The 23,614-nt window shown below is 40.4% G+C and overlaps 1 protein-coding gene across 1 annotated transcript in view; it reads left to right on the forward strand.

The window, feature by feature from the left end:
* The first annotated feature begins 11,531 nt into the window (after positions 1-11,531).
* TRPM7 (transient receptor potential cation channel subfamily M member 7) overlaps positions 11,532-23,614 on the forward strand; it is a 54,053-nt gene continuing 41,970 nt past the window's right edge. The window contains exon 1 of the mRNA XM_065733919.1: positions 11,532-11,613. Within this exon, the coding sequence (XP_065589991.1) occupies positions 11,611-11,613 (3 nt within the window). The 5' untranslated portion in view covers positions 11,532-11,610. The remainder of the gene's footprint in view (positions 11,614-23,614) is intronic.

Here is a 23,614-nt window from a genome sequence, read left to right on the forward strand (position 1 = left end):
GGACTAGTTCTAATACTTGTCAGGACTTGGTCTGTGGTCTTCATTTGGCCTTGCATCAGTCCAAAGAGGTGGGAGATGAGAGGGCTGATCTTTCTAGCTTTTGTATCTGTACGGTAGCATTTTTTTTCTTTCTACGTTAAAGAATCAACTGTTTTTGAAAATTCTTTCTGATTGATAGGCAAGCAACAGATTTGAATAGTGTTAGCACTGCTTGTGTTAGTTAAGGCCACTCAGTGCCTTTGTTTAACTTGACTAATCGTAATTTGTTTTAGCATTTTAATACTCGAAAGTTAAATACTCCTAAAGATTTGGAAAAGGAAATCTAGTTTGAAGCGTTAGTTTGCTTTTAGAAGAGTTTGAGTTTGTATGCTTATTTGATGCTTTTTTTTTTTTTTTTTAAGTTCTTTTGTGGGGGGAACTGCAAATTGAGATGGGGTTAGGCATAGAAAATTGGTAAAACTGTAATGCTAACAATTTACACCAAAGAAAAATTAGAGAAGTCGACTCCAGGGAGCCACTGAGTTCACCTACAGCTACCGTCAGGTAGTCATGAAAGCATTTTTCCTACTCTTTAATAGAATGTAATTCCTATAGTCCAAGAACCGTACAGGAAACAACCAAATAAGCACACGCTGGGCAATGGCAGTGCAGCCCTTCCTGCAGTGCCTCACATAAGTGCCTCCGTGTTGGTCTGAATGTCACTTCCAGACACTAAGAGTTAGGGGCATGTTAGCTCAGGAAAACTTATGCAGTTTAAATCTGGTTTAGCTAGATTTACTTTGGAAGTATGCTAATTAAGACAACTGTAAAACTATATTGGCTGTTAAAAAAGGCTTACTGCAAATGTACTACTTGATGTAACTTATATCAAGTTTAATTTTTTTTTTCTTGAGAGTCCTTATGTAAACAAATGTACAGTCACAGTGTCAGTTGTTGCTGTTCACACAAATAGACCGTGGTGCCAGTTGATACGGGTAAGATAACCATCTGGTTTGTGGCTTTGCAATTTCTCTAAGGAAACAGGAAGAGTTTTCAGGTTACTAGTTGCCTGTCATACCCTTCTTGATCTAAGCCTGAGCTGACAGCTTCACAATAAAATGATCTTGCACGCTATCAATTTTTATTTAAGTCAGGCAGCCAGGCTCGCTGGCACTTAATCAATTACAGTATTCCTCGGTGTTCTGACAGCAGACAGAATTTCTGTGCTGATTTGTTGTCATGGTCTTTGACAAGCCCAATGTCTGCCAAAGCTAAGTGGTTATAAGGAAGTGTTTGGAAACTCCTGACAGACATCACATTGTAACTCATTCCAAGTCAGAGTACTCGAAGTTCTCAGAACCTTCACAAACCTACATGGTATCACTTCTTTTTCTGTGAAATCTTCTGTGTAGAAGTTTTATTTAATTTTTGCCTGTAACTGATAATGGACTAGTATAATTGAAGATGATTGCTGTCAACAGAAGTATGCATTAGCAGCTGGCTGTGGGAACTCTGTTGTTTTCTGTGCCTAATTATGCTCTATGCCTGATAATTCTTGAGGTTTCACACATGTGCTGCAGTTTAATGGGATGTAAACTAACTATTTTCTTTCAAATGCTTAGGTGCTTTGTTTACAAAAATAAAGAAATGTTAAATTTTATATAAATAACAGGTTAGTTCTGACTACTGAAATTAGGTTTTTATAAGCATAATAGATTCATTGCAACACTTCTAGTGGTTTTGAATGTTTCTAATATTAAATTTGGTTGGGCTAAACACTATGTTAAAATCATTTTTATTAATATAAAAACCTTGCTACTTTACATTGTATGTTTACTGACAACAATCCCCTTTCTCATGACTCTTAAGTTATCACTTTTAAGATTGTTATTAATAAATGTTATGTGTGTTTAAACAAACAAACAATTGAGCAGTTGCTTTGATTCATCTTTTTTGTATTATGGAAAATGGGAAAATACTAACAATTCATGATAACGGGTGAATTAAAATGCATTTTATTATCGCTATAAGCAATGTAGGTGCAGTTCTTATCCATCCTGTCTTAGATACAGAAGTTGTTATTCTATTTGTAAATAACTGTGTTGTGGTTTGCTTTTTTTTTTTTCCCTTTTTTTCTTCTCCCCTCCTTTTTTCTTCAATTTAAGGTTGATGTGAATAGGGGGTGAGAACTAATGTCTGTAAATTATTCAGTTTTACTGAGCTAACTCAGCAAATGCTTGTTGCACAGCTGTTGATCATGGGGCTCTATGAAAGTATACCTCACAAACAGTGGTGAGTTACATTTTTAACACATGCAAGCTTCTTGATGGTAACGAGCTTATTTGTAAGCAGCCTAGGAAACAGTGCTGGAAAAGCGCCTTTCAATGGAATGAGCTGAAATTTAAAGGGCAAGAAAAAGCCAAGCTTCAGTTTTGAATACTAGGCTGGGTTAGAAATCGCTGAATGTGAGTATGTTTGATATGTGGTTCTTGAGACATCCTTAGGACTCAGTGATTCTGTTTGTATTGAAAAGTTGAATGGGTTTTTAAAGATTTCAGTCTTCTGTTCATGTGCTGGAAGGTCTGGTAATGTTGATTCCGAGTAGTTGAGCATTTAAATAGGACAAAACTCTCCCAGACTGTCTTCTTTTAAAGTCAAAGAGAGAGTGGTTGTCTTGTGGTACTTTCATTTGGCAGTGGGAGCTGTCTTGCATAAGTTGTGCAGGAAATCTCTCTTCCCACTCAACCAAGTCTGCAGGGTGGAGGAGAAACTCAGCTCTTGTATTTCGGTCATGATTAACAGCATCTTAACTTGTTCCGTAACTCTTTTTCTTCCTCCGCCAGAGCTTGAACTGTGAGGTGACTGAAGTGTTCACTGAATTAGGTGGAGAGGAAAATTAGACTTCTGAAGAGTTTGTTCATGTGTGAGTAATTTCAGAATAGCTCCCTAGTACGGATCAGGTCAGTCGGGAATAAGAGTTGAATGTTAGAGTAATTGTTGCAGTTCATGTTATTAGTATTATTTTTATAATAATGTGAATATGTAGGTAAATCCTTGAACAGCTTTCCTGCTTTAAAGGTCAGCCACAACAGAGACTATCTAAAGAAAAGCAGCTTCTTGCAGAGTTCAATCTCAGCTGCTGTGTAAAGTCCTTCACTTGCATGTGTTGTACATGTGTTGGCTCAGATTCCAAGAATTATGAAAACAAATTGTATGGGAAGTGAAATTAAACTATGACGTATCTTTGACAAGAATTTCACCTACTTGCACATCAGCCCAAGTCATAGGTGACTTTTTTTCTTTTTTAATTTGAATTGCAGTCTATTGGATCTTGCCCAACCTTAATCAACCCTGCCTGTTCTGAAAGGATTCTGCTTGCCAATGGAGTAAATATATTGCACTTAACTGCTAAAATATATTCTGTTATTTTAGATCTCATCATCTGGAAACCTACTGCCAAGTTTTGCTGTACATGTCCAAATGTTTGGCTTCATGAATGGGAGCGAATGACTAAAACTAACCTTCAGTTATCTTTTTTTCCTTAGAATGTACTTTTTTTTTAATATAGAGAAGTTAAGAAGAAGTAAATGTAGTAATCAAACTAATTTTGCCCTGTTTCCAATATATTCTGCTTCTCATGAGATTGGTGTTTGGCGTTTCCATAAAATAGCAAGTTCTGTAGGCTTCAAAATTCCAAGCAAGAGGGATACATTTTCTTCCAAGAAAGTGAGTTACTATTTAACAGGTATTCATCTGTTTTGGCACTTCTCTGTGGTGTCCAGTAGCAGGACAAGAAGCAATGGGCACACACACAGATAAAATTCCATAATAAAATCATAAAACCTTTTTTCACTGTGAGGTTGGTCATGCACCTGGGAGTGGGTTGGCCAGAGAGGTTGAGGAGTCTGTCCTTGGATATATTATTCAAACCCCAACTGGACCGAGGCCTGGCAGCTCTGAGCACAGCAGGTGATCCAGATAATCCATAGAGGAGCCTTCCAGCCTGGCATAGTAAGATATTTTTCTGCTCATTTTCTAACCTGAGTTCTCCGTGACTGGTTTTATTCTCTTCATAGTAAAAGTCAAATTTTATCATTGCAACTTCAGTTTGACTTTCAACTTTTTTTACTTCTTATAAGTCTTGTTTTTAAGTGTATTTAAAAGTTATCTTTGGATTTGTAATACTTTCAGAAGTTAGAGTACTGTTGTACTTTATCGTCTGTTTGAAAATAAATCTACTTTACTTTTGTCAGAAGTGACTGATCAGAGTTCAAGATGTTGCATTCTTGAAAGAAGTTGATGATGGAGTCTTCAGGTATCTCTGGAATTCCTCTTATTTATAAAGAATGCAAGATCCTGTTTCCCTGAACACAGAGGGCATCAAATAGCTGAGAATAGTCCTTTACTTGTAGTTGAAAGACCTTTTAACCAAGACTGTATTTAGATCAAAGAGCTCTCTTTCAGCTTTTTCTTAGGAGTGCACTCATGGGTATTCTGCTGTCTGGTTTACTGTTCCCTCTCCTTGCTCATGCACATACTCATCTCCTTTCTTTCCTCCCTTTTCTATTCAGGGCAATAGCAACATATTTTGAAGTGTTTTTGCATATTACTTTGCTTTGGATAATAACATGTGCCTCTGTTCCAGTGTGGAGCCTAGTGTTTATGAGGAAGCTTAACCTTTTGGACTCTCTTAAAACAAATGCAACAGTCATGCACACCAGCTTAATCCACTCTGTAACAGTAATTTAAAACAATAGCTTATTTTCTGTACATCTGTGTTCTTGTCCCATTGACTCCCAGGATTGCATTAATGTTGGTGCAATAGCCTGACTTGGATTAGAAAAACAAAAAATGAAGCTTTTAACGGTTTTGTCAGAAGCTGAAGTGCACTTACACTGGCTGCACTACACTGAATTCTGCTGAGAGATGACAGAATACATCAACTTCTGTATTGTAATACCCAAGAATACAAGGAAATACAGCAGGTACACGTAGAAGTTCAACAATATCTCAAGCAAATCTAATGTCGAGCTGTGTTGTGATGTATTCTGATCAAGGCTTCAAGAAAAGTGGTGTGTGTGTGTGTATATGTGAATTTTTCTCTGATAGCTGATTTTAAAAATAAGTGTTAGCAGTAAATTTAAACTATAGTGACGTTGCAATGCTTTTTTTACTTTTTGCTCTCATAATGGGGTAAAGTTAGTTCTGCTCTAGAGAAACAGGCTAGAGCTTTGGCTGAATTAAGCAACTTGAAAAATAAATCAGTTTATTTTTATCACATTTAATGGGAGTCAATTTAAACACTGTAAAACGTAATATGTACACGTTGCTATAGACAGGTGCTGATTCCTGCTTTTGTAAGTAGATAGGTGCAGTCTGAGATTTACTTCAGTTTCCTGTTTATGTGTTAAGAAACTGCTTGATTGAAGAGTGGAAATGGGTTTAAATATCTATAACGTTCAATTATAATCCTCTTTCTTGGTGTGGAGAAGTTCTCTGTTGTTCTTTGCATGATTTAACCCGCTTAAAAATGGTCGAGTTCTTTAGGTCCCCACATTTCCAGGAACTCCACCTGCAGGTTTGCTTTTTACAGGCAGTAGCAAAGAGTGTGAATGATAAGGTCTTCAAGACCTACCTACAGAAGGGCTAAGTTTACGTCAGTACATTCTAACTGCTGCTAGAAGAGCTGAAAACAGTTTTTGTTGAACTGAAGTCATGTTCTGTGGGAGGAAAAGCAGGCCTTGAAAAATCAGTTCTTGAATCTCTGTTGGTGGCAATACAAAAGAAATACAGCCAGTCATGTTTAAATGTCCTTAACATAAGTATTTTTCTTAAAATCAGCTATAATTTACAGCCTTATCTTGCATTTCTGATTTTCTAGTGTTCTTTGACATGTCAAATGAGGCTTGCTTAAAAGCAGTAGGGAAGGTTTACAATGTGTTTATAGGGCTGCTGAAGGGAGCCCACCTAACTTTTAAACAGACCTACATATGCAGGTTTTATAGAATAAGGATGTAAGCAAGCTCAGGGTGTTGGAAATGTGTTGAGCAACTCTGAACTATGGAGTCTGCTTTTGGCACAAGAGGATCGCTGTCAAAAAAGAGTTCAAAATTGGATGATTAATACTAGTCTTGTTTTGGGTCTGGCAAGTTTGGACAGCGGAGGTGTGGAAGGAGATGCTCCAGCTGTGCAAGAAGTGGAAGCCCAGCATCTCTGTGTACTACATGTCCACTATGCACCAGCTTAGCTGCTACCAAGTTAGAACAAGAACTTGTAAATGGGAAGATAGCAGCAGCAGAAACAATTTTCATAGAGAAATTTTGCAAATCCTGTAGAAGATACGGGGAGATAAAGTTCAGTTTGAGGAAAACTACCAACTTGCTTTAGTTGGGGTGGGTTTTTTTTTGTTGTTTTTTTTTTTTTTTTAAGTCAGGGACTGATGAAATTTTGCAAAGGGTCAGTCATTATAGTGCAATTGTCCCTATACTGCTCCTGGCAGCTGCTGATTTTACTCATGTAAGTAGAGACATTCGGAGGCACACCCTTGGCTGTTTTGTGCAAGACTTTGGCCTGTGTTTGTTAAACTATGTATTCTGAGCAATAAGTAATATATCATATTCCCAAATACAGGGTTTGCTTATATTATACTTCAGATGATGGGTTGGAAAATGTGTCCTTCTGTATACTTCTGGAACTTGTATAAGGAAAAAACCGCTTGCTCAGAACTACTGTGTGTATTCAACCTTAATTCACTCATCAGCTTGAACATCCCTTCATTCTCTTGGAATATCTTTAATGCTGATTTCTAAACTGGATAACCCACACCCTCATTTGCCTAATTTGGATGTGACAAGCCTTACCACATAGCTGAACTTGAGTTACTGGTTCTGCACTCTGAGCTTGGAGTGTTAGGTCATGGGGCACTTAGCATTGCCATCAGAAAAACCCACTCTACAATACTTCCCTAGTGCTGTAAGTAATCTACCTGTCCCAGAAAAATCAATAAGCACAAAAAAACTAAATAGCTTCACATAGCTTTTCTTGAGTGTGCACTGCAAAGTAGGTGGCTGACTGTAAGTGAAATAATGCTCTAGCCCCAAGTTAACACACTACATACATGAAAAACACCCTCTTGCTTTTGTGATAGGTCTCCTCCTCTTAGAGTGATTGCTGAACTTCACAGCTGGCCTTTGAGTTGATAGCACATCAGCACTCTTTTTTCTCAAAAGTTTATCTGTGTGTTCATGCTCCTTTTTATAATACTCCCTTTGCACAGAACTCAATGCTGCTTTGCCAGTTTTAGTACATGAGCAGCTCTGTCACTGTGAGTTAAATCATACATGCACTGCTTGGGATATTGGGCCTAAATCAGTTGTTACAGGGGATGATTTGTTTTATGACTTCTTAGAAAGTTAATTTCACGTAACTCATTTTTTTCAGATATGTTTTGAAATTTCTGTAGATTTGATGACCTGTTTCTTGCATGTATACAGGCAAAGTACTTGTTCTTTTGAGAGAATATATGCTCAGATGAAAAAGCTAACACATTGTTCAACTAATTATCTTTAAAATACAAAGTTTTAAGAACATCAGTACGCTGCAAAAAGATGGCTAAACCTCTGGGCCCTCTTGGAAGGATGGTATGTAGCTCTGGAGTGTAACATACAAACGAAGTGATAACAATTTCTGAACCATTTTAAAACTGCAAGTGCACATTTCTTGAGTTTTGTTTTCCCTGTCTTCAAGAGAAACAAGCCTCCTTCTGTTGTATTTCCTGAGTTTTGTAGTTCACAGCAATGAACTATTTCTCCTTTATCTCCTTCTGAAATAGCATTGTGAGTCCTTGAAAAGTTCAATGTTAGCAGTGTTATTTGGTGCGTTATCTGAGAGATAATGGGCAAAATGTTGCCACAGAAATGTCAGTAACTCTGCAATTAGAAAACCCCTTCACAAATAATGGGGAGAACTTGTAAGTCCTCCCCAAGATAAGTCCCCTTATCTTGTGTCATCATACACTTTTTGAGGGGAGTTTTGGGTTTGGGGAATTCACTGTTAAAAGTGAATCGATAATATCTCATTTCTGCCATAGGTGACATCAGCAGGAGGGCAAAAATTGTTGCCACAGAGAGTGTTTGACCTCAAGTAGGATATTAACTCGCTCAGTTGGCATTTGCATCTGATTTAACTGTATGAATTCTAGTGCAGGTTTTGAGAACTTATTTAAAAGAGCTGCTGCAGAGTAATAGATCTTATCTTTGGGAAGCTTCATAATGTCCAAAAAAAAAAAGTCAAAACCAAATTCTTTTATTTAATGGTTACTCATATCATTTCTCATAGAAAGGAATGCTGTACCTGAATTTCTTTCTTTCTGTGTATGACTCAATAACTCATCTGCATGAGAGTGAGTGAACAAACAACTTCTTCGTTGCTACTAGATTTGCAGCGGTGAGATAAAAGTTTCCTTAAAGTGATATCTTTATCCTTCAGCACTTACTGTGGAAAGATCAAGTTACAGCTGGTTTAATTCAATGTCAAATTTACTAGGTTTGACATTGCAAACTTACTAGTTCTGGTGATGATTACGTAACACATAATTACCCAATATAAAGTGCCAGTGACAAATTAATACTTTGCTTTGAGATATAAAAATGAGATACAGGAACCACATAGCAAAAGAGTTCTGTTTAAAGCAGTTATATTCTGTTTTAGATAGCAGAAGCTTCAGGTTAAAGGTCTTCAAATACAATAGTTTTCAATAATGCTTTATTGTTCTAATTCACAGCTGTCAGTTATTCATTTGGAAGAGATATTAAAGGAATTTTGAGCTGACAGCATGGTTGAAAGGTAACACAAGTATTTATCAAATATCTGTTATTCTGCTGCTTAGCCTTCTAATGTTGAAATTCAGTGATGGGAGCAAGATTTAACATCTGAGTGTATCATAATTCATTCTTTTTGGATGACTAACACTGTTAGCCTAGGGTCAAATCATGTCATTTATCTCTGACTGAACAACGTAATAAAAGGATATAAGGTGACTTCCTTATGCCATGTGCCATCAGTTCCAGGTTATGGGGGTTTATTTCGCTGTGGTGCTATGTCCTGCCCCTTTCACAGTGCTCTTTCTGAAGGCTGACCCCAACCCCCCCGACAGAGTGAGGCAGAGAGGATGTTGATGACTCATTTTCCCTGTGTTTTTTTCACAAGCTGTTCCAGTGAAACAATGTGCTGTCTCTCCATCTGAGCTTATCACAAACAGTTTTAATCTCAAACAATTTGATGTCAATCTTTTTACAGTTTTGCAGGGATCAACAGGAAAAAGGGCGTGGAAAATTCCTCACCTGAAGCACATTCTCCTAAAACAATAGAAAAAAATCTCACATCGTGTCCAGGCGGGCCTCCAGCTACTTCTTCTTAGTTCCCTTGCTCCTTCTATCTCTTGAATTTACAAATGTTAAACCTAAGAGAAACAAGTTAGTATAGTCCAAATATTGCTGTGAGATGAAAGGAAGGTCCTAGTCATTCTAGAGCTTGCTCAGAAAGTTAATTTGAAATCTGAAGAGGCTTGATTAATTAACTAGGAAAAAGAGGAGGAAGCTGGACTGTGGTACATTGACAGAAGTACTTCTATATTGTTGTCTGAAGAATTAAAAAAATCCCCCATTCTATCTGCTTTTTCCTTTGGAAAGTTCTTGAACCATCTCCAGCAAGTCTTAGTGGGCTTCCACTGCCCTTCCTGTTCCTGCTCAGTAAGCCAGGAAGGAGCACCAGCGCATGGGAATCTGGGCAGGAGCAAGTGGCTGTGGATCAGCAGGCTTAGGTTTTCTCCTTCAGTAAGAGTTAATTTGTTTGTTGTGAAATGTTGTACTCAGAAGTAATTGAGGTGTCCTGAATTGTCTGTTCCCTGAAAACACCTGATCCTAGGAGCCTAATTTTCATACCTGTGTAAGATACCACAAATTCTTCTGAAGCTAGCAGAAAGCAAGCATTAGGAAGTCCCCTGGAGCAAGTCAGCAAGGTGGAGCTAAATGCTTCAGGGTTGTACGGGTTTTCTTAGATTTGCAGCTATTGTCTACAGCAAATGGATGTTTCTGCCCAAGTTTACTGCTCAACTGTTCCCTGTTACATTGCTGCTAATGCTAGGACACTTTGTATCTTAATATCTTCCATTTACTTTTAGTAAGTATGTTAAAACTTGTGTAATGTCAGGTTGAAATGTTGCTCAGTTCTGTGTGTGTATGCTTAATTTTTTTGTTGGAGTTGCTCTGGTGTTGAACTGCATTGCTGCGAATGCGGTGCCTCCATCCAGTAGGCCACATGTAAAGCTGACAACGGCTGGCATCATCTAGCTGCCAATTCTGCAGCATTTATTAATGCTTGGTTTGGTTGAATGATCTCATTCTAATCATTGGAGTTGATGTAGGAAGTGAGCAGTGTGCTGAACCTCAGGCTCTCGGCGACAGATGCAGCACAAACTCAGAACAGGGCAGGCAGATGATAAGGCCTGATGAAGAACATCCACATGCCATGGCACTTAAAACAAATAAAAGCCATACCGAATGAATGCTCTTGTGAGGCTGTGGTATTTTATAAACAGTGCCAGGGCCTTTGAGCCAGATTTAACTCACTTTTGAACCATGCTGTGCTTGCAAAAGGAAACAGAATTAGCTGTGAGAGCCTTAAATAGAAGTGAGCAGCCTAACTGATGCTGGCCATCCAGTTCAGAGGAGAGTTTTTTTTTCTTGGAAGTCTTTGTTTTCCATATTTAGTGGGCACAAGTAATTTGAACCAAACTCAATCGCTTGTCTTCCTTGAGGAACTCTTGATTGTTGGCTTGCTGTAGGACACAGATTGGTGTAAAAGAGAAGCGATGAGGTGGGCAGTGGGAGTTCCTGTACGAGGCTTTGTTACTTGGGGGTGCTGATGTGGGTGTGCTGTGCATGGTCACACTGGGGCGGAGGGGGTTGCAGTGGAATACATACAGCCTGACTTCCCCTTCCTCCCCCCCCAAGAAACCCCAAACGATCAGCTCTCATTTTCCCCGTGCTGAGCTTAAAAACGTGTTTGGTCACTTTCAAGTTTTAAAGGTCGTTGCTAAAGCTGGCGTGTTTGCATTAAAAAAGGTGTGGAGCTCTCAGGGTGAGGGCCGGGTCCCTGACGGCCATTTAACGTGCCGGGGTGCTCCGGGCCGCCGCAAGGCCGAGGCTCGGCCCTCGTCCCGCCCCGAGGGCGGCCGTGAGGAGCCACGCGACGGACGGGGCGGGGCGGGGCGGGGCAGCGCCGGGCGGATCCCTCCTCCAGGGGGCGGTGCGCGCTGACGCGGCAGCGCCGCGGCTCTCCGCCGGTTGAGTCGCACAATTATGAGAAAGAGCTGCCGGGCCGAGGCCGCCGCCAGCACTGCGTCCCGGTGTGGAGTCGAGCTAACGCCGTCTTCCTCGCCCCGCTCTTTCCTCCGCTTCGGGAGCGTTGTCCTCGCCCGGCTTCTCCCCACCCGGCCCTCCGCAGCCGCCGAGCTCAGCCCCGATAGATGGAGACAGGCCCCGCCACCGCCGACGCCGAACCACGAGCAGGAGCTGCCCGGCGCGAGGAGAGCCAGAGTCGGCGCCGAGACCCAGCCCGGCTCTGAGGAGAATGGTGAGGGGGACAGGGGAGAGAGGGACCGGCTCCGGCGGGGCGCTCGCTCCTCGGCTGCGGGGCGGGGGACCCCGCGCTGTCAGCTCCATGCCGGAAGGGGAGGCCCGCCCGCTAACGGCCGGCACCGCGCCCCGGCCTCGTTTATTCCCCTCGGCGCCCGCCCGGCCCGGCCCCGAGCTCCCGGAGCCGCGGGGTGAGGCGCCCGGCGTTCCCGCAGCCGCTCCGCGCGGTGCCCGCGGGTCCGGCAGCGCCGCCCTGTTGCCCCCAGCGCCGGGGCTGCGGCCGCCATCCGTCATAATGGCTCCGGGTTCACGTGCTTGGTTCTGCGGGATGCGGCGCTTCTTGGCTTTTCGTCTTTCTACCCGTTCGCTTTTTAAAGTTTTTAAGCGTTGTCGCGCGCTCCGGAGGGCGTGCGCCCTTACAAAGAAGTGCGCCAACCTCTGCGAAGAAAACGGTTTTAATCGCAGCGCTGCTGCTGCTGGCGCTGGGGTTAAATCCAGTTCTTCGTCATTACTGGTTTATTTCATAATCGATACTCGCTGAATACGGAGTGAGACATCGTGCGGAGAGCGCTCTCGGAGTGTGGAGAGGGAGCCGTGTATTTCGAGGCTGCTGGATCTTCTCATCGGATGCCTTGTTTAGTCTTAAATTAAAGCGGTGCTTTATTCTGCAGTATATTGCTCAAAACCACGCGGACTCACACCTACAAGTCTGAGTGTGTCGGTCAGTTACATAGATACGGGGGATTTTCTTGAATCTGAAGCTCATTTAGAAAGAAGCTGAAGTGCATGCAGCCTTGCATCCTCGCTTGGAGCACTCGCTGCCTTCCACCTGGTGGTACTCAGTTCTGGGGCTCTGCTGGGGCTCTCGACCTGAAATCGTTCTGATCAGCCTTAACCATTAGGGATTTGTAAACTGCTCTTTGTAACATGTTTGCAGCGTTTTTGTACTTCCCTGGCGGTTATGGGTATTACATGATATTGTGTAACTCCTGCTCAGACATCCCAGGCAAACAACCTGTTACAGGATATCCCATGCCTGTTCATTTTACTCTAAGTTTCTCTGCTGCTCCATCACTTTGTAGCAGCTTTTAAGTACTTCTGGACCGTGTCCAGCCTTAAATCAGGGTTTGTTCTGAATTGTGAGCAGCTCAATGTGGCTGTTGAGAGTTCAGCTTTTTCTTTTTCTTTTTTTTTTTTTTTAGAGTGTGTGTGTGTGAGATAAGTGCCTGCTGTATCATCCCTCGTACCTTCTGGTACGATTCCACTCTTGGCTTTGCTATTTAAAGTGGGGAAAAAACCTTTTGTACATGTGGAAGTATTTAGACAGGTCTTGTACTATTTCTATCTTGGTTTCCTGATATTTTACTTTGATTTTTTTTTAGCTTGCTTGGAAGTGTAGTTTTCACCTGTACAAATAAAAGCATCTGAAGATACCTTGAAACGTGACCTTACCTTTAACAGATATCTCTCTTATATTTAAAGAAATTCTGTCGGGTCATCCCCCATGCAAATTCTCTTTTAGATGGAGGTACTCTATTGTGTCTTAATCTTCTGTTTTTCTTGTTCTTTGACATTCTTTTTTAGCTCTAGTCTTGCCTCATTCACCTTTTTGTCTTATCGCCTCCTCCTTGCTTGCTTTGCTGTGCTTGTGATAGGCTTGAGCATCCCATACCCTCTCCTTTGTCATGGTTATCTTGCTGTGCTTCTTCCTTTCCTTGAAGTTTTGCACTAAGGCTAGAAAATATCCTGCTTCTCTTTGATGTCCCTTCGTGTTAATGGCTTTAGTTCTCATGGACCATGGTGAAGCTGAGCATTTTCTAAACAGACCAACATAACTCATACTGACCTGATCGGGTTTGGCCGTGTTGCCCATTTTACACCAGTACTCTCTAAGAAGATGTGTCAGAAAGTGTGTGTGAAGAGAAGGGAGATGCTTTTATAGTTTATGACTTTATATGCTAGACAGAATTTTGCATAGTAAATTGAATTTTCTTTCCCAGGAAGACCCCAGTTAGTCTAACTAGGAGTTTAGTACCTCGTGGCATTAAACATTAAGTGGCACTCTTAATAAGTTGATAATGTCAGCATCTTGTTTGACACAAGCCCAGATTTGAAGTTTGAGACTTTTAAGACTTAGTGGCTTGTGTGCTGCAAAATCGAGAGAATAATATTATACACTTAACCTGAAGAATGTATCTGTCCTTTTTTTTTTTTTTTTTTTTAGGGATTTTTATTTCTTTTGGAATCTCTTTTCTTTTAACTGTGTCTACTTTGGCTGCAATCGTTGTGTGCCATACTAACTTGCTGAAAGAAGTAACATTGGTTCTATTTTTTGTTCCACTTCTCTAAAGGCAAACAGGCAGAAAGATAACGTGTGTGTTTTCCAGAACTGAAGTTTTACCTTTGAGGTCATATTTCTTGTTTCTAGTCTGAATAACTCTGTCTCACAGGAAGATTCAGCAGGAGAGGTGAACTCCTGAATGCTACATGAAAAGCTTTATCTTCTTTGTAAAGTTGTCATTTTATTAGTGTACATCAATAAAATTAAACCTGCCTGTGTTAATAGGTATCAAACTCTGATAGTCATTGTTTAGAATGGCATTTTTATTCATTTCCATAGTTCTCTTCAAAAGCTGAGATTCAACCAGTGTCATGTGATTCAGCCCTTGATTTTCACATGGTTTATCACAAGCAGCTTTGTCTTTCTTGCCTTTCTTTCTATTTTTCTTCTCCTTAAGCTTTTAGAATTGTGTAAACTTAATGAATACTGATTCCGTGAGTCTTTAAAACAGTAAGTAAAAGAGATTCTTGGTGCACTGTAGCTTCGCTGTTTGAAACCATGTCAACTGGCTTTTCATTAGGTAGATTATTGACTAATCTCACTTAGGTATTTGGATAAGACAATTTTATGGTTATTAAAGATGGTGTCCCTTTTTCCCTCTGATACTCTTTAGTAGTGGTGGCCTATAATAAATGAGAATATGCTCCCCAGTTTCTATAAAGAATAGTGGGTAGTACTGACAGACCTGGGGACAAGCTCTGAAGAGGTTTGTTGCTCTCTTTACTGGTCCCAAACGTTCCTTCTTCACCATTGTATTCCCCACAGTCTTGTCGCTGTGTTTTATTTCCTAACAGTTCATTTTCAGTCTTTAAAGGAATGTGAGTTTTTTGCACAGAACTTAAACTTGCATTGTGCTGTTCAGTTGTGCTTAGGAAAGATTTTTGGTCTCTTTTAATTGATTTAGGAATGGAGGAATAACAGCAAAACCTACGTACTTAGCTGCATCCCTCAGCTAACATGATTGATTAGGTTAAGGCAGATTTGTTTTGTTCTTTTTATTTTTGCTAAACCAGTTGGTGTGTAGAGAACAAGAGACAGTAATTCTTCAGTATAGGATCCTGAAAATTGTCTTTTTTACTGGCATGTAAATTTCAAGCATTTCAGAAAAAGCACTCTGTGGAGTTGGTTCTTCAGTTAAACCCGTCTCCATTTGGAGGCAACTACAGTAGCACTGACCTTGTAATATATACATATCTATTAAATTTAATGTATGTGTTAAGTAAATGCATGCTTTTTAAAAAAGCTTCATTGATCACCAAAAAGTAATGACAAAGTCAGAATAAATGTCATTCTCTTGATCAAAGGTTATTTTCCCTCTTTCCCTCTACAAAGGAAAATGGGGTTGGTCTCTTAGGAAAAAAGCTGGGATCAAGCCTAGATAATTAGAATGTACAGGTCAAGGTGTTGTGTCAGTATATCATCTTCAACCTCTCCTGAAAATGATCTAACTTCCCCACCCACCCCATTTTTTTCCTTCAGTCTTCTTTAAACCTGTATTTTGGTAACATGTAGAAGCGGAGGCAAACTGTTTGAGAGCAGGGGTGTGAACCACTTGCTTTAATTCCCAGCTTTGCTAGAACCATGGTGCAGCTCAGCTGAAGTTTATGGTTTTATTTTGTTGTTTTTCCCCCACTGCTGTAACTCTTGCACGGAAGTAGGAGGATGCAGATTGTCTCATTGCTTTAGGCATGCAAAGGAAGTTCCTTTCCCATCTGTTCTTTCCAATGAGCTGACTCCTAAAGGGATAATGACATAAAAAATCAAGAGGAAAATTCATCAGTAAAAGCTGTTCAGTTATCCTTTAGTTATCTTTTTTTTTTTTTTTTTTTTTTTTTGTCTTAAAACCTGGGGGAAAAGTTTTTCAAACGTTTGAGAGATAGGTAGAAAAATAAGTGGTGCTGGCTGTGGTGCTGAGAGTTTTGAAAAGTTGCCTTACCAAAGACCTGAAATGTTTAAACATGAAAAATGATTCGTCAACTTATGATGTGAGGACTTTGCAGGAATAGTCTGTAAGATAAGTGTAGTGATTAATTGCTAAGGAGAACGGCAAGTATGGTAGCAAGCATAACCAAGTTATGCATTTTTTCCCCCCTTAACTAATACAAAATTCACAAGTCACTGAGGTGGTGGGTCCGGATTAAACTTTAATTCTGTGTTTGGTTTTTAATTTATTTTTTTATCATAAAATAAGATTGTTTCAGTAAAATCAGATCAGTATTATGGGTTACTTAACATTTGCATTAAGAGCAGTATTATTTTTTTGCTCCTATTGACTCTTATGAACTAACTTGAAGGAACATTTTCTGAAATGTTTGAACTTTGTGCGTGAAAAAAATGTGATTGCTGAGTTAGTGCATCCCAAGCTTCAGTTATTTCAGTTGAAGAAGGATTGTAGGTGACGTGTGCTAGCACATATCAGTTCAATTTCTACAGCTGTGGAGTCAGTTTTGGTCAGTAATGAAGTCAGCTCTTTCTTGTAAGTCATTTGACAAGCAGTGTCTTCAGATGATCAAACGAAGATTTTCAGAAACAGACAATGTGGATCCTGTGCAACATTACTGCAACTTAACGGAGTTGCAGATGGAGTACTGATTTCATTCAAATGCGTATCATGTTTTGCAATGTTTGCAAATGATTAATACATAATATTAAATAATATGGGTAAATGTGTGCTTAGACTTTGCCTACATCTGAAAATTATACGTGTGAGTGTTATCAATGTCTAGACTTACTGCTAATAGTTATAAAAGTAAAAGGTCTTCACACTTTGACACAAAGTATAGAATTAACAGACCTGGAAAAAGTATATTCAGCGGCAGGTTTGGTTTAGAGGAGGAAATAGAGAAATAATGTTTGAAGTTCTTCTTCAAGAGCCATTGTTACCTCTAAGCCAGCAGTGCTGCCTGTGTTCTTTTGACGTCGTCTCCCTCTTAAGAGCAGTGTTTGAACCTGATGTAGAAAATGCCCAGATGTAGAATCTTGAAATGGGTTGGATATATTCTTTCTGAAATACATGAAATGGATCAAAACGTTTTTGGGCAACTGAAGAATTGACTTCTCAAAATGTAACACTGGGAATGGTGAAACATCTCCAAACTTACTCCACGGAAGTGACATTGAATTTCCTTTTAATCTCTTCCAGCAGCTGGAAGAGTTCCCAGATACGTGACTGGTTCATATAGATTGCCTCCTCCTCTCTTCTGTCTTTTTTTTCTTTCTTTATCCCCAGGCTGACTTAAGACTTCGCAGTGCTTTGCAGCTGGGCTTTTATGTTGGAGTGATGTTTCTGATGGGAGGCTTTGTCGTGGCCTGGCAGGCTCTGGAGCTGCAGACCCTGGAGCTGTGAGCATTCCTGCTAATGGCGCAGTGCCGGTGCCCGGGGCTGCGGAAGCTCTGTGTTGTCAGACACCCCTTGATGTGGTGGCACATGTGAATGCAAGAGTGAGTGTGTGGAGCCTCTTTCTGAACTGGAGAATGTGGGAGTTGTTTCAGGGGCTGTGGCAGCCTGGTCCTTGGTTACTGCTGCATATATTTTCTCTTCTACACCAATAAATTCTTTTTCTGAGAACACTTTCTCATTTACAACTATAGTTAATCTAGTTGAATCTTTCACCATGATATAACTCTGTAATTCTTCAAGCCTTGGGAAAGTGTCTGTTACAGCTTAGTCAGTTTTAACACAATAGTTACTGCAACTGGATACAGGCCTTTGTTTCATGCATTGTTCCCACTTCTCTCTCTGCCAACAGGTGCTTATTTTCTTAATCTTATCTATTTGATTCTTGCTACCTTAGCTAAGAGGTGAACAGCTTCCTCTTTATAGTCCACTGTCTTGGATGTCTATGTTAGACTGTTTTTATCCTGACACCTGCGAAGTTTTCCTCCTAATCTTAATACTGCAAAGTGTTAATTGGTTTTTGTGCAATACAGACTTGACAAACCTGACTTTTAAAACTTTATCTTATACGTCTGTAAATGAATTTTTAGTTGCTCTGTTGGGAGAACTGTACTTCAAAAGCATTTACTGCCTAAAAATATTAAGACTTGAGGCACTTTTAGAGCTAGATAATTCATCACTACACTGACAGTTTAATTCCCAAGACTGTCCTGGAGTACCTGAGGTGTGAATACATGTATTACAGAGTTATAATCTCAGATAAGTGGTGAGGTTGATGTTCAACATCGTAACATCTTTAGTAGCCACTCCCAGATCTGCTAGCATGTGCAGGTGTGGTTGTAGGTCATTCTAAACCAGGCATGTACAACCTCTGGGCTGCGTGTGGCCTGGCACAGCCCTGGGCAGGTACCCAACGACCAAACCTTTGGCGTGCCGTTAACGCTGTCTGGGCTGAAAGCAGGGCACAGTGCAGTACGAGCTCAAAGTTGTGGCAAATAACTTTATGCATTCTGACACACTGGCTAAGCACAATCCTGTGAATGGTGAAAAATGTGCAGTCCTGCTTTCCATTTTGATAAAGGAGTTTGAGGATAGGTTTCGAGATGGCTGGAAAAAAAGGATCAGTTTTTTGGTACATTTCTGACTCTGTTATTAGTTTACATGAATATATTATCTGAAAACTTTCAAATAGAATGTATAGCATTGCAATCAAGTAGTCAACTCAGGAAAAATCAGCCATGTCTCTATTAGACTTCTATGACACCTCTCATACCAGAGAAAAATATCTCTTGCTTCACAATCATTCCTTATTGATGCCATTACTTTTTGGTGGTACAGATGTTTGAGAACAACGGTTTTCAAGGATGAAGCACATGAAGAGTAAAATTTCATCACAAATCTCTGAGAAACACCTTGAGAATTCACAGAGAATTGCAACCACTTCCACTGAACCAGACTTAGTTTCACAAAAATAAGGTCAATTTTCCCACTAGTTTTATGGTTTTGTTTTTCTTGTAATGTTTTAATTTATAACTAATACATTATTGTTTTTATTTTTACATTAACTATAATATATAGTTTATATGCAGCCCAAGACAATTTCTCTTCCTTCCATGTGGCCCAGGAAAGTCAAAAGGTTGGACATCTGTGACGTAAACCCTTCTAAGCCCTGACTGTCACTCTCCCAGTTCTCCCTTTGTGCTTCACTCTGTTCAGTCATTCAGCTGTTTCCAAGATTGGAATTGAATAAAAATCTAGTCTTTTTTTGTTTTGTTTTGTTTGGGTTTTTTTTTTTTGAGGATTAATTGTTCTGTTTGTAATTTCCCTGATTCTGCTCTCCACGTGACTCTGTAAATGCTGGTGCTGGTATGAGATATGGTGGAATCATGTGCAGAGTCTTAGGAAAATGGGATTGTTTCACCCCAAACTTGACATCAGCTGTGAATTTGCTGTGGAAGCTTGTGAGCTGCTTGAGAGTTGATCTGTGCTATCACATTGGTAACTGTTCTGAGTACTCTGCATATCACTTTCTCTTCGGGATTGTTTTCTAAATCTTAAATCTTTGCACACTTACATGGATGGAGCTGTGCCAGCATGAATCAGGTTTTGTAGCCTCACCAAAATATAAACCAAACTGCATTGCAGACTTCGTCTAATTGTGCTGTAGGCACGGAGTAACTATGCTTGAATAATTATGGTTCAGAGAGGATGTTTTCTTTGACCTTTTTTGAATGTGCTCTACCAAATGTAAGTTAGCTAACATTTTTTTTCCAGCCATGTTGTGCTGTAGTCTTTCTTTGTGAACTGAGCCTGCATGAAGGTGGCTTTGAATCCATCCCAGCAAGGTATTTGTAACAGCAAATGATGCACTGTTGGTAACAGAACTAAGTATTTGTTCTCACAAAACAAAGTTGTTTTTTTTTCCTTTTTTTTTGTATTATTCTCCATTATGTTAACGTGCTTATTTGCTTTTTCATGCTATTCTCATCCTTGTTAAAGTTTCTGAAGAAGCTAGACCAGTTCATTTGGGGTAGGAGAGAGTGAAGCTGTGTTCTGCTAATGAGTTTAATAAAGCTCAGCACTGCATCCATGTGACCAAGTTCAAAGGCAGTCATGTTGATGTACCACATCATTAAAATCGCATGTCTAATTAGCTTTGTGTAGTAAGCTCAATCCAGCATATTAGTTTGTGGCTAGAGCCAGTCTGAAAAAGCCCAGCTTCCTTTCAAAGCCTGGCCCAATGGTAGATGTGATCATGCAAATACTGTTGGGCATAACTTCAATCACCTAAACAGGTTAAGTTATGTGCCTAAGTGACACATAATTGGACCCTAAAAATACCAGTTGTGTAATTGCAGAACTGTTAATCAACTTTCTCTTCAATTATAAAAATTAGTTAACCTACAGAAGTGGATGGTATGGTAATGGTATTTTAAATTATGAAGTATTGCTAGTTTCTCTTCTGTTCCCTGCCTGCAGTGTTGTCCATACAGTAGATTTCAGGATTCTGTTAAATAGCAAGTGTGAAAAACAGAACTGAAAGCAGAAGGCTGTATGACTGAGGGTGAGCTTCAGCCCAGAATGTTTGAGGGTGGTTTGTCTTGAAGGAATTCTTGCTCATAGCAGTAATCTTGTTCTAGGGAGGGAGTAATGAGTTGCTGATACTGAAGCTGACAAATATCCTAGGCAACTTTCTAGGAATTTAGTATGGTTTCATGTTGCAATACCTGTGGATGCAGAACTAGTTGGAAGAGGCTCGTTCTTCCCAATTTCACAAGCTATTGTTTGCTCACTTCTCAACTGTACTGCTGAAAACATTTGTGGGCTTTTGCAGCAAACTAGTCCCTGGGGCAGCTCTCTGGGCACTTACCTTGAAGAGAGGCACTGAGTGAAGATGTGGAGATTGGGGTGGACATTAACCTCCAAAACTGGCACTGTAGCTAGAGGCATTGAGAAGCAAAACATCCCCTTAACTAACCTGTGTCCTTTAGTTTGTTCCAACTTCAGAAATGCATTTGATGAGGATTTATGTCTTTGCCTCATTGAGCAACTGACCTTACTTTTTCTTCCTTTTATAAAAATCTTATGCATAAAAATCCTGTTAACGTTTTTAAGCCATAGGAAAATCAGCTTCTATGCATGCAATTTTCTTCATAAATTCTACCTCTTTGTGTAGAACTCGGGGACTCTTCACTGAATTCGATGTAATTGTTTCAAATGCGTTAATGAAACAGTGTGGTGTTGTTAGGTTGGTTATGTAGGGAAAGGACAGAAAGCACTGGTGGTGCGTGTCCTGGTTTCAGCTGCGAGCTAGTGTTACAGGTGACTGTTCTGCTAACAAACAAATCATTGTTCGAATGCATCAATCTGGTTGTATCTGCTGTTTTGTAGACCATGAGAAGTATTTGCTGTGAAAATAATCACGGTTCCTTGCTAGACAACATAATGCTATTAACTTTCTTCCTGGTGTAGAAAATATACAAGACTTGAGCTTTAATGTTTTCAAGAAGATGAGGTAGATGAGGGGTGAGCAGAAGTCATGTGGCTTGACTTCAGCAAGGCTGTCTCCCATAAAAGCTTGGTAGATTAGTTTAGGATGTGTGGGAGTGATGAGTGGACAGTGAGGCAGATTCAGAACTGGCTGACTGGCAGAGCTCAGAGGCTTGTGATCAGCTGCACCAAGTCTGGTTGGAGGCCTGTATCTGGTGGTGCTCTCCAGCAGTCAGTATGGTCTTGTTCAGTGTCTTCACCAATGACCTGGATAAAGGAATGGAATGCACTCTCAGGAAGTTTGCTCATGATATGGAGCTGGGAGGAGTGGCTGACACATTAGACGGCTGTGCTGCCATTCAGTGAGATCTGGACGGATTGGGGAGTTGGGAGTAGACAACAAGGTCAAGTGCAGAGTCTGTATCTGGAGAGAAATAATGAACATATATCAGTACAGGTGAGGGACTAATCTGCCTCGCAGAGAATGACCTGTGTGTCCTGGTGGACAACAGGCTGGCCATGAGCCAGCAGTGTGCTCTTGGGGCCAAGAAGGCTATACAAAAATGAGGAAAAACTTCTTTACTTTGAGGATGTCAGGGCACTTCCTGCCAGAGAGGCTGTGGAGTCTCCTATAGAGGTAGATATCCAAAGCCTTCTAGGACACTTTCCTGTGTGACCTGCCTACTTTAGCAGTGATTTGGTCTAGGTGATCTCCAGAGGTTCCTTCCAACCAATATGATTCTGATTGTGTGAATATTATTCTTAAACACAGGGTATCTGCTCACCTAATATGTGACCTTAGGCAGTGTGTTCTTGTTTAGCTGGCAGCTCTCCAATAAATAAGGCAACATCATCCCAGCTTCCCTTCCTTCCTGAACATCAGGAGTCAGCTGCTTAAAAAGACTGCCCTTTTGCATGACAGATCTGTGATCTTTTCTTGGATGCCTAAGAATTAGTGTGCTTTGGGGGATTATTTTGATGTGTCTTGACAGAATGCTTAGATCAGCTGTGCTGTTTGCTAGCCCAGTAGCTTACTGCTGCCAAAGGGGTTGTCCTAATCCCTTGTTCCCACTCTCACTGTGACCATGTGGTTCTTTCCGCTGCCTTAGTTTTTGCTTCTGAATCAGTTAATTCTGACGTCAAAGCTACTTGCTATCTGCTTTCCTGGAAATAATGTTATGCAGGCTTGGGGAGCTGGGTGACGGCCAGAGGGCTGGTGTGGGACTTTTGGTGGGAGGAAGAGGCAGGGGCACATCTGGGGAGAGGGTGGGAGGGCACAGTGGTGACTTGCTCAGCTCATCTTCTCTGATGGCGCCCTCACTGTATAACTTTAAGACTTGCATCTGTTAAAACAAGTATTTCTCATGTATCTTTTGCTGTTGCCAGAACACTACCTCGTTACTCCTGACTTTGTTGTCCTAGAATTCTGGTCTGCCTTTGCTCCTTTCCCTCAATGGGCCACTGAGGAGCTCAAGGCAGTCCAGTCCAGCTTAGGCAGGGCTCTGTGCCACGTATCACTCAATGTTGCTGGATTTAACTGGAAATGAGTAGCTAGAAAAAAATGAAAATAAACAGAACATTTTCCTGAATTGTAGTTGTGATATTACAGCGTTGTTTAGATTAGTCTGTGCACCCTGCAAAAAAAGTAGGCTAATTCTCAGAATATACTCTAAAAGTTGTACATTTGAGTGTGATTATTTAGGCTTTTATTTAACATACGTGTGTTGCAGGTAACTTGTTTGTTTTTGAGTAATTCTTCATTACTATTGGGTAGAAGGGATGGAAAAAACTGTAGTGTCTTCCATCTCCTTCAGCAGAAGATAACTAGATCAATGTGCATTTAACAAGAACCACAAGAGAAGGCTGTATTGTAAAAATTGTACGTCCTATGGAATTACCTGCATTGCTTCAGTGTTCTTCCAGTTAGGGAGCAGCTGCTTGGAATGGATCTTTCTCTAGATTAGCTCTGTGAGAAACCAACAAAATAAGACCAAGTAGCTCAAACAACTGGTTGTTCTCCCAGAAACAGGATGAGAATCATTAGAAGTTCGTATAAATGAGGATTAAGCATCATTTCTGGTTTAAAAAAAATAAAAATAAAAAGCTGCTTTTGCACTTGGCTAGATAAACACAGTTCGTTTTTTTTCTTTGCACTTTTCTAGAATAAACAGAAACTGCCCACATATTTTTAGTGGACAACTTTTATCTCTTTTATCTTCTGATAAGAGTTTAGGTCAGTGGGTGTCTATAGAATGCTGTTGCATTACTTTG

Source organism: Cyrtonyx montezumae, unplaced genomic scaffold (genome assembly GCF_038088225.1).
Source record: "Cyrtonyx montezumae isolate F1298 unplaced genomic scaffold, pur_monq_1.0 scaffold_17, whole genome shotgun sequence".
NCBI lineage: Eukaryota > Metazoa > Chordata > Aves > Galliformes > Odontophoridae > Cyrtonyx > Cyrtonyx montezumae.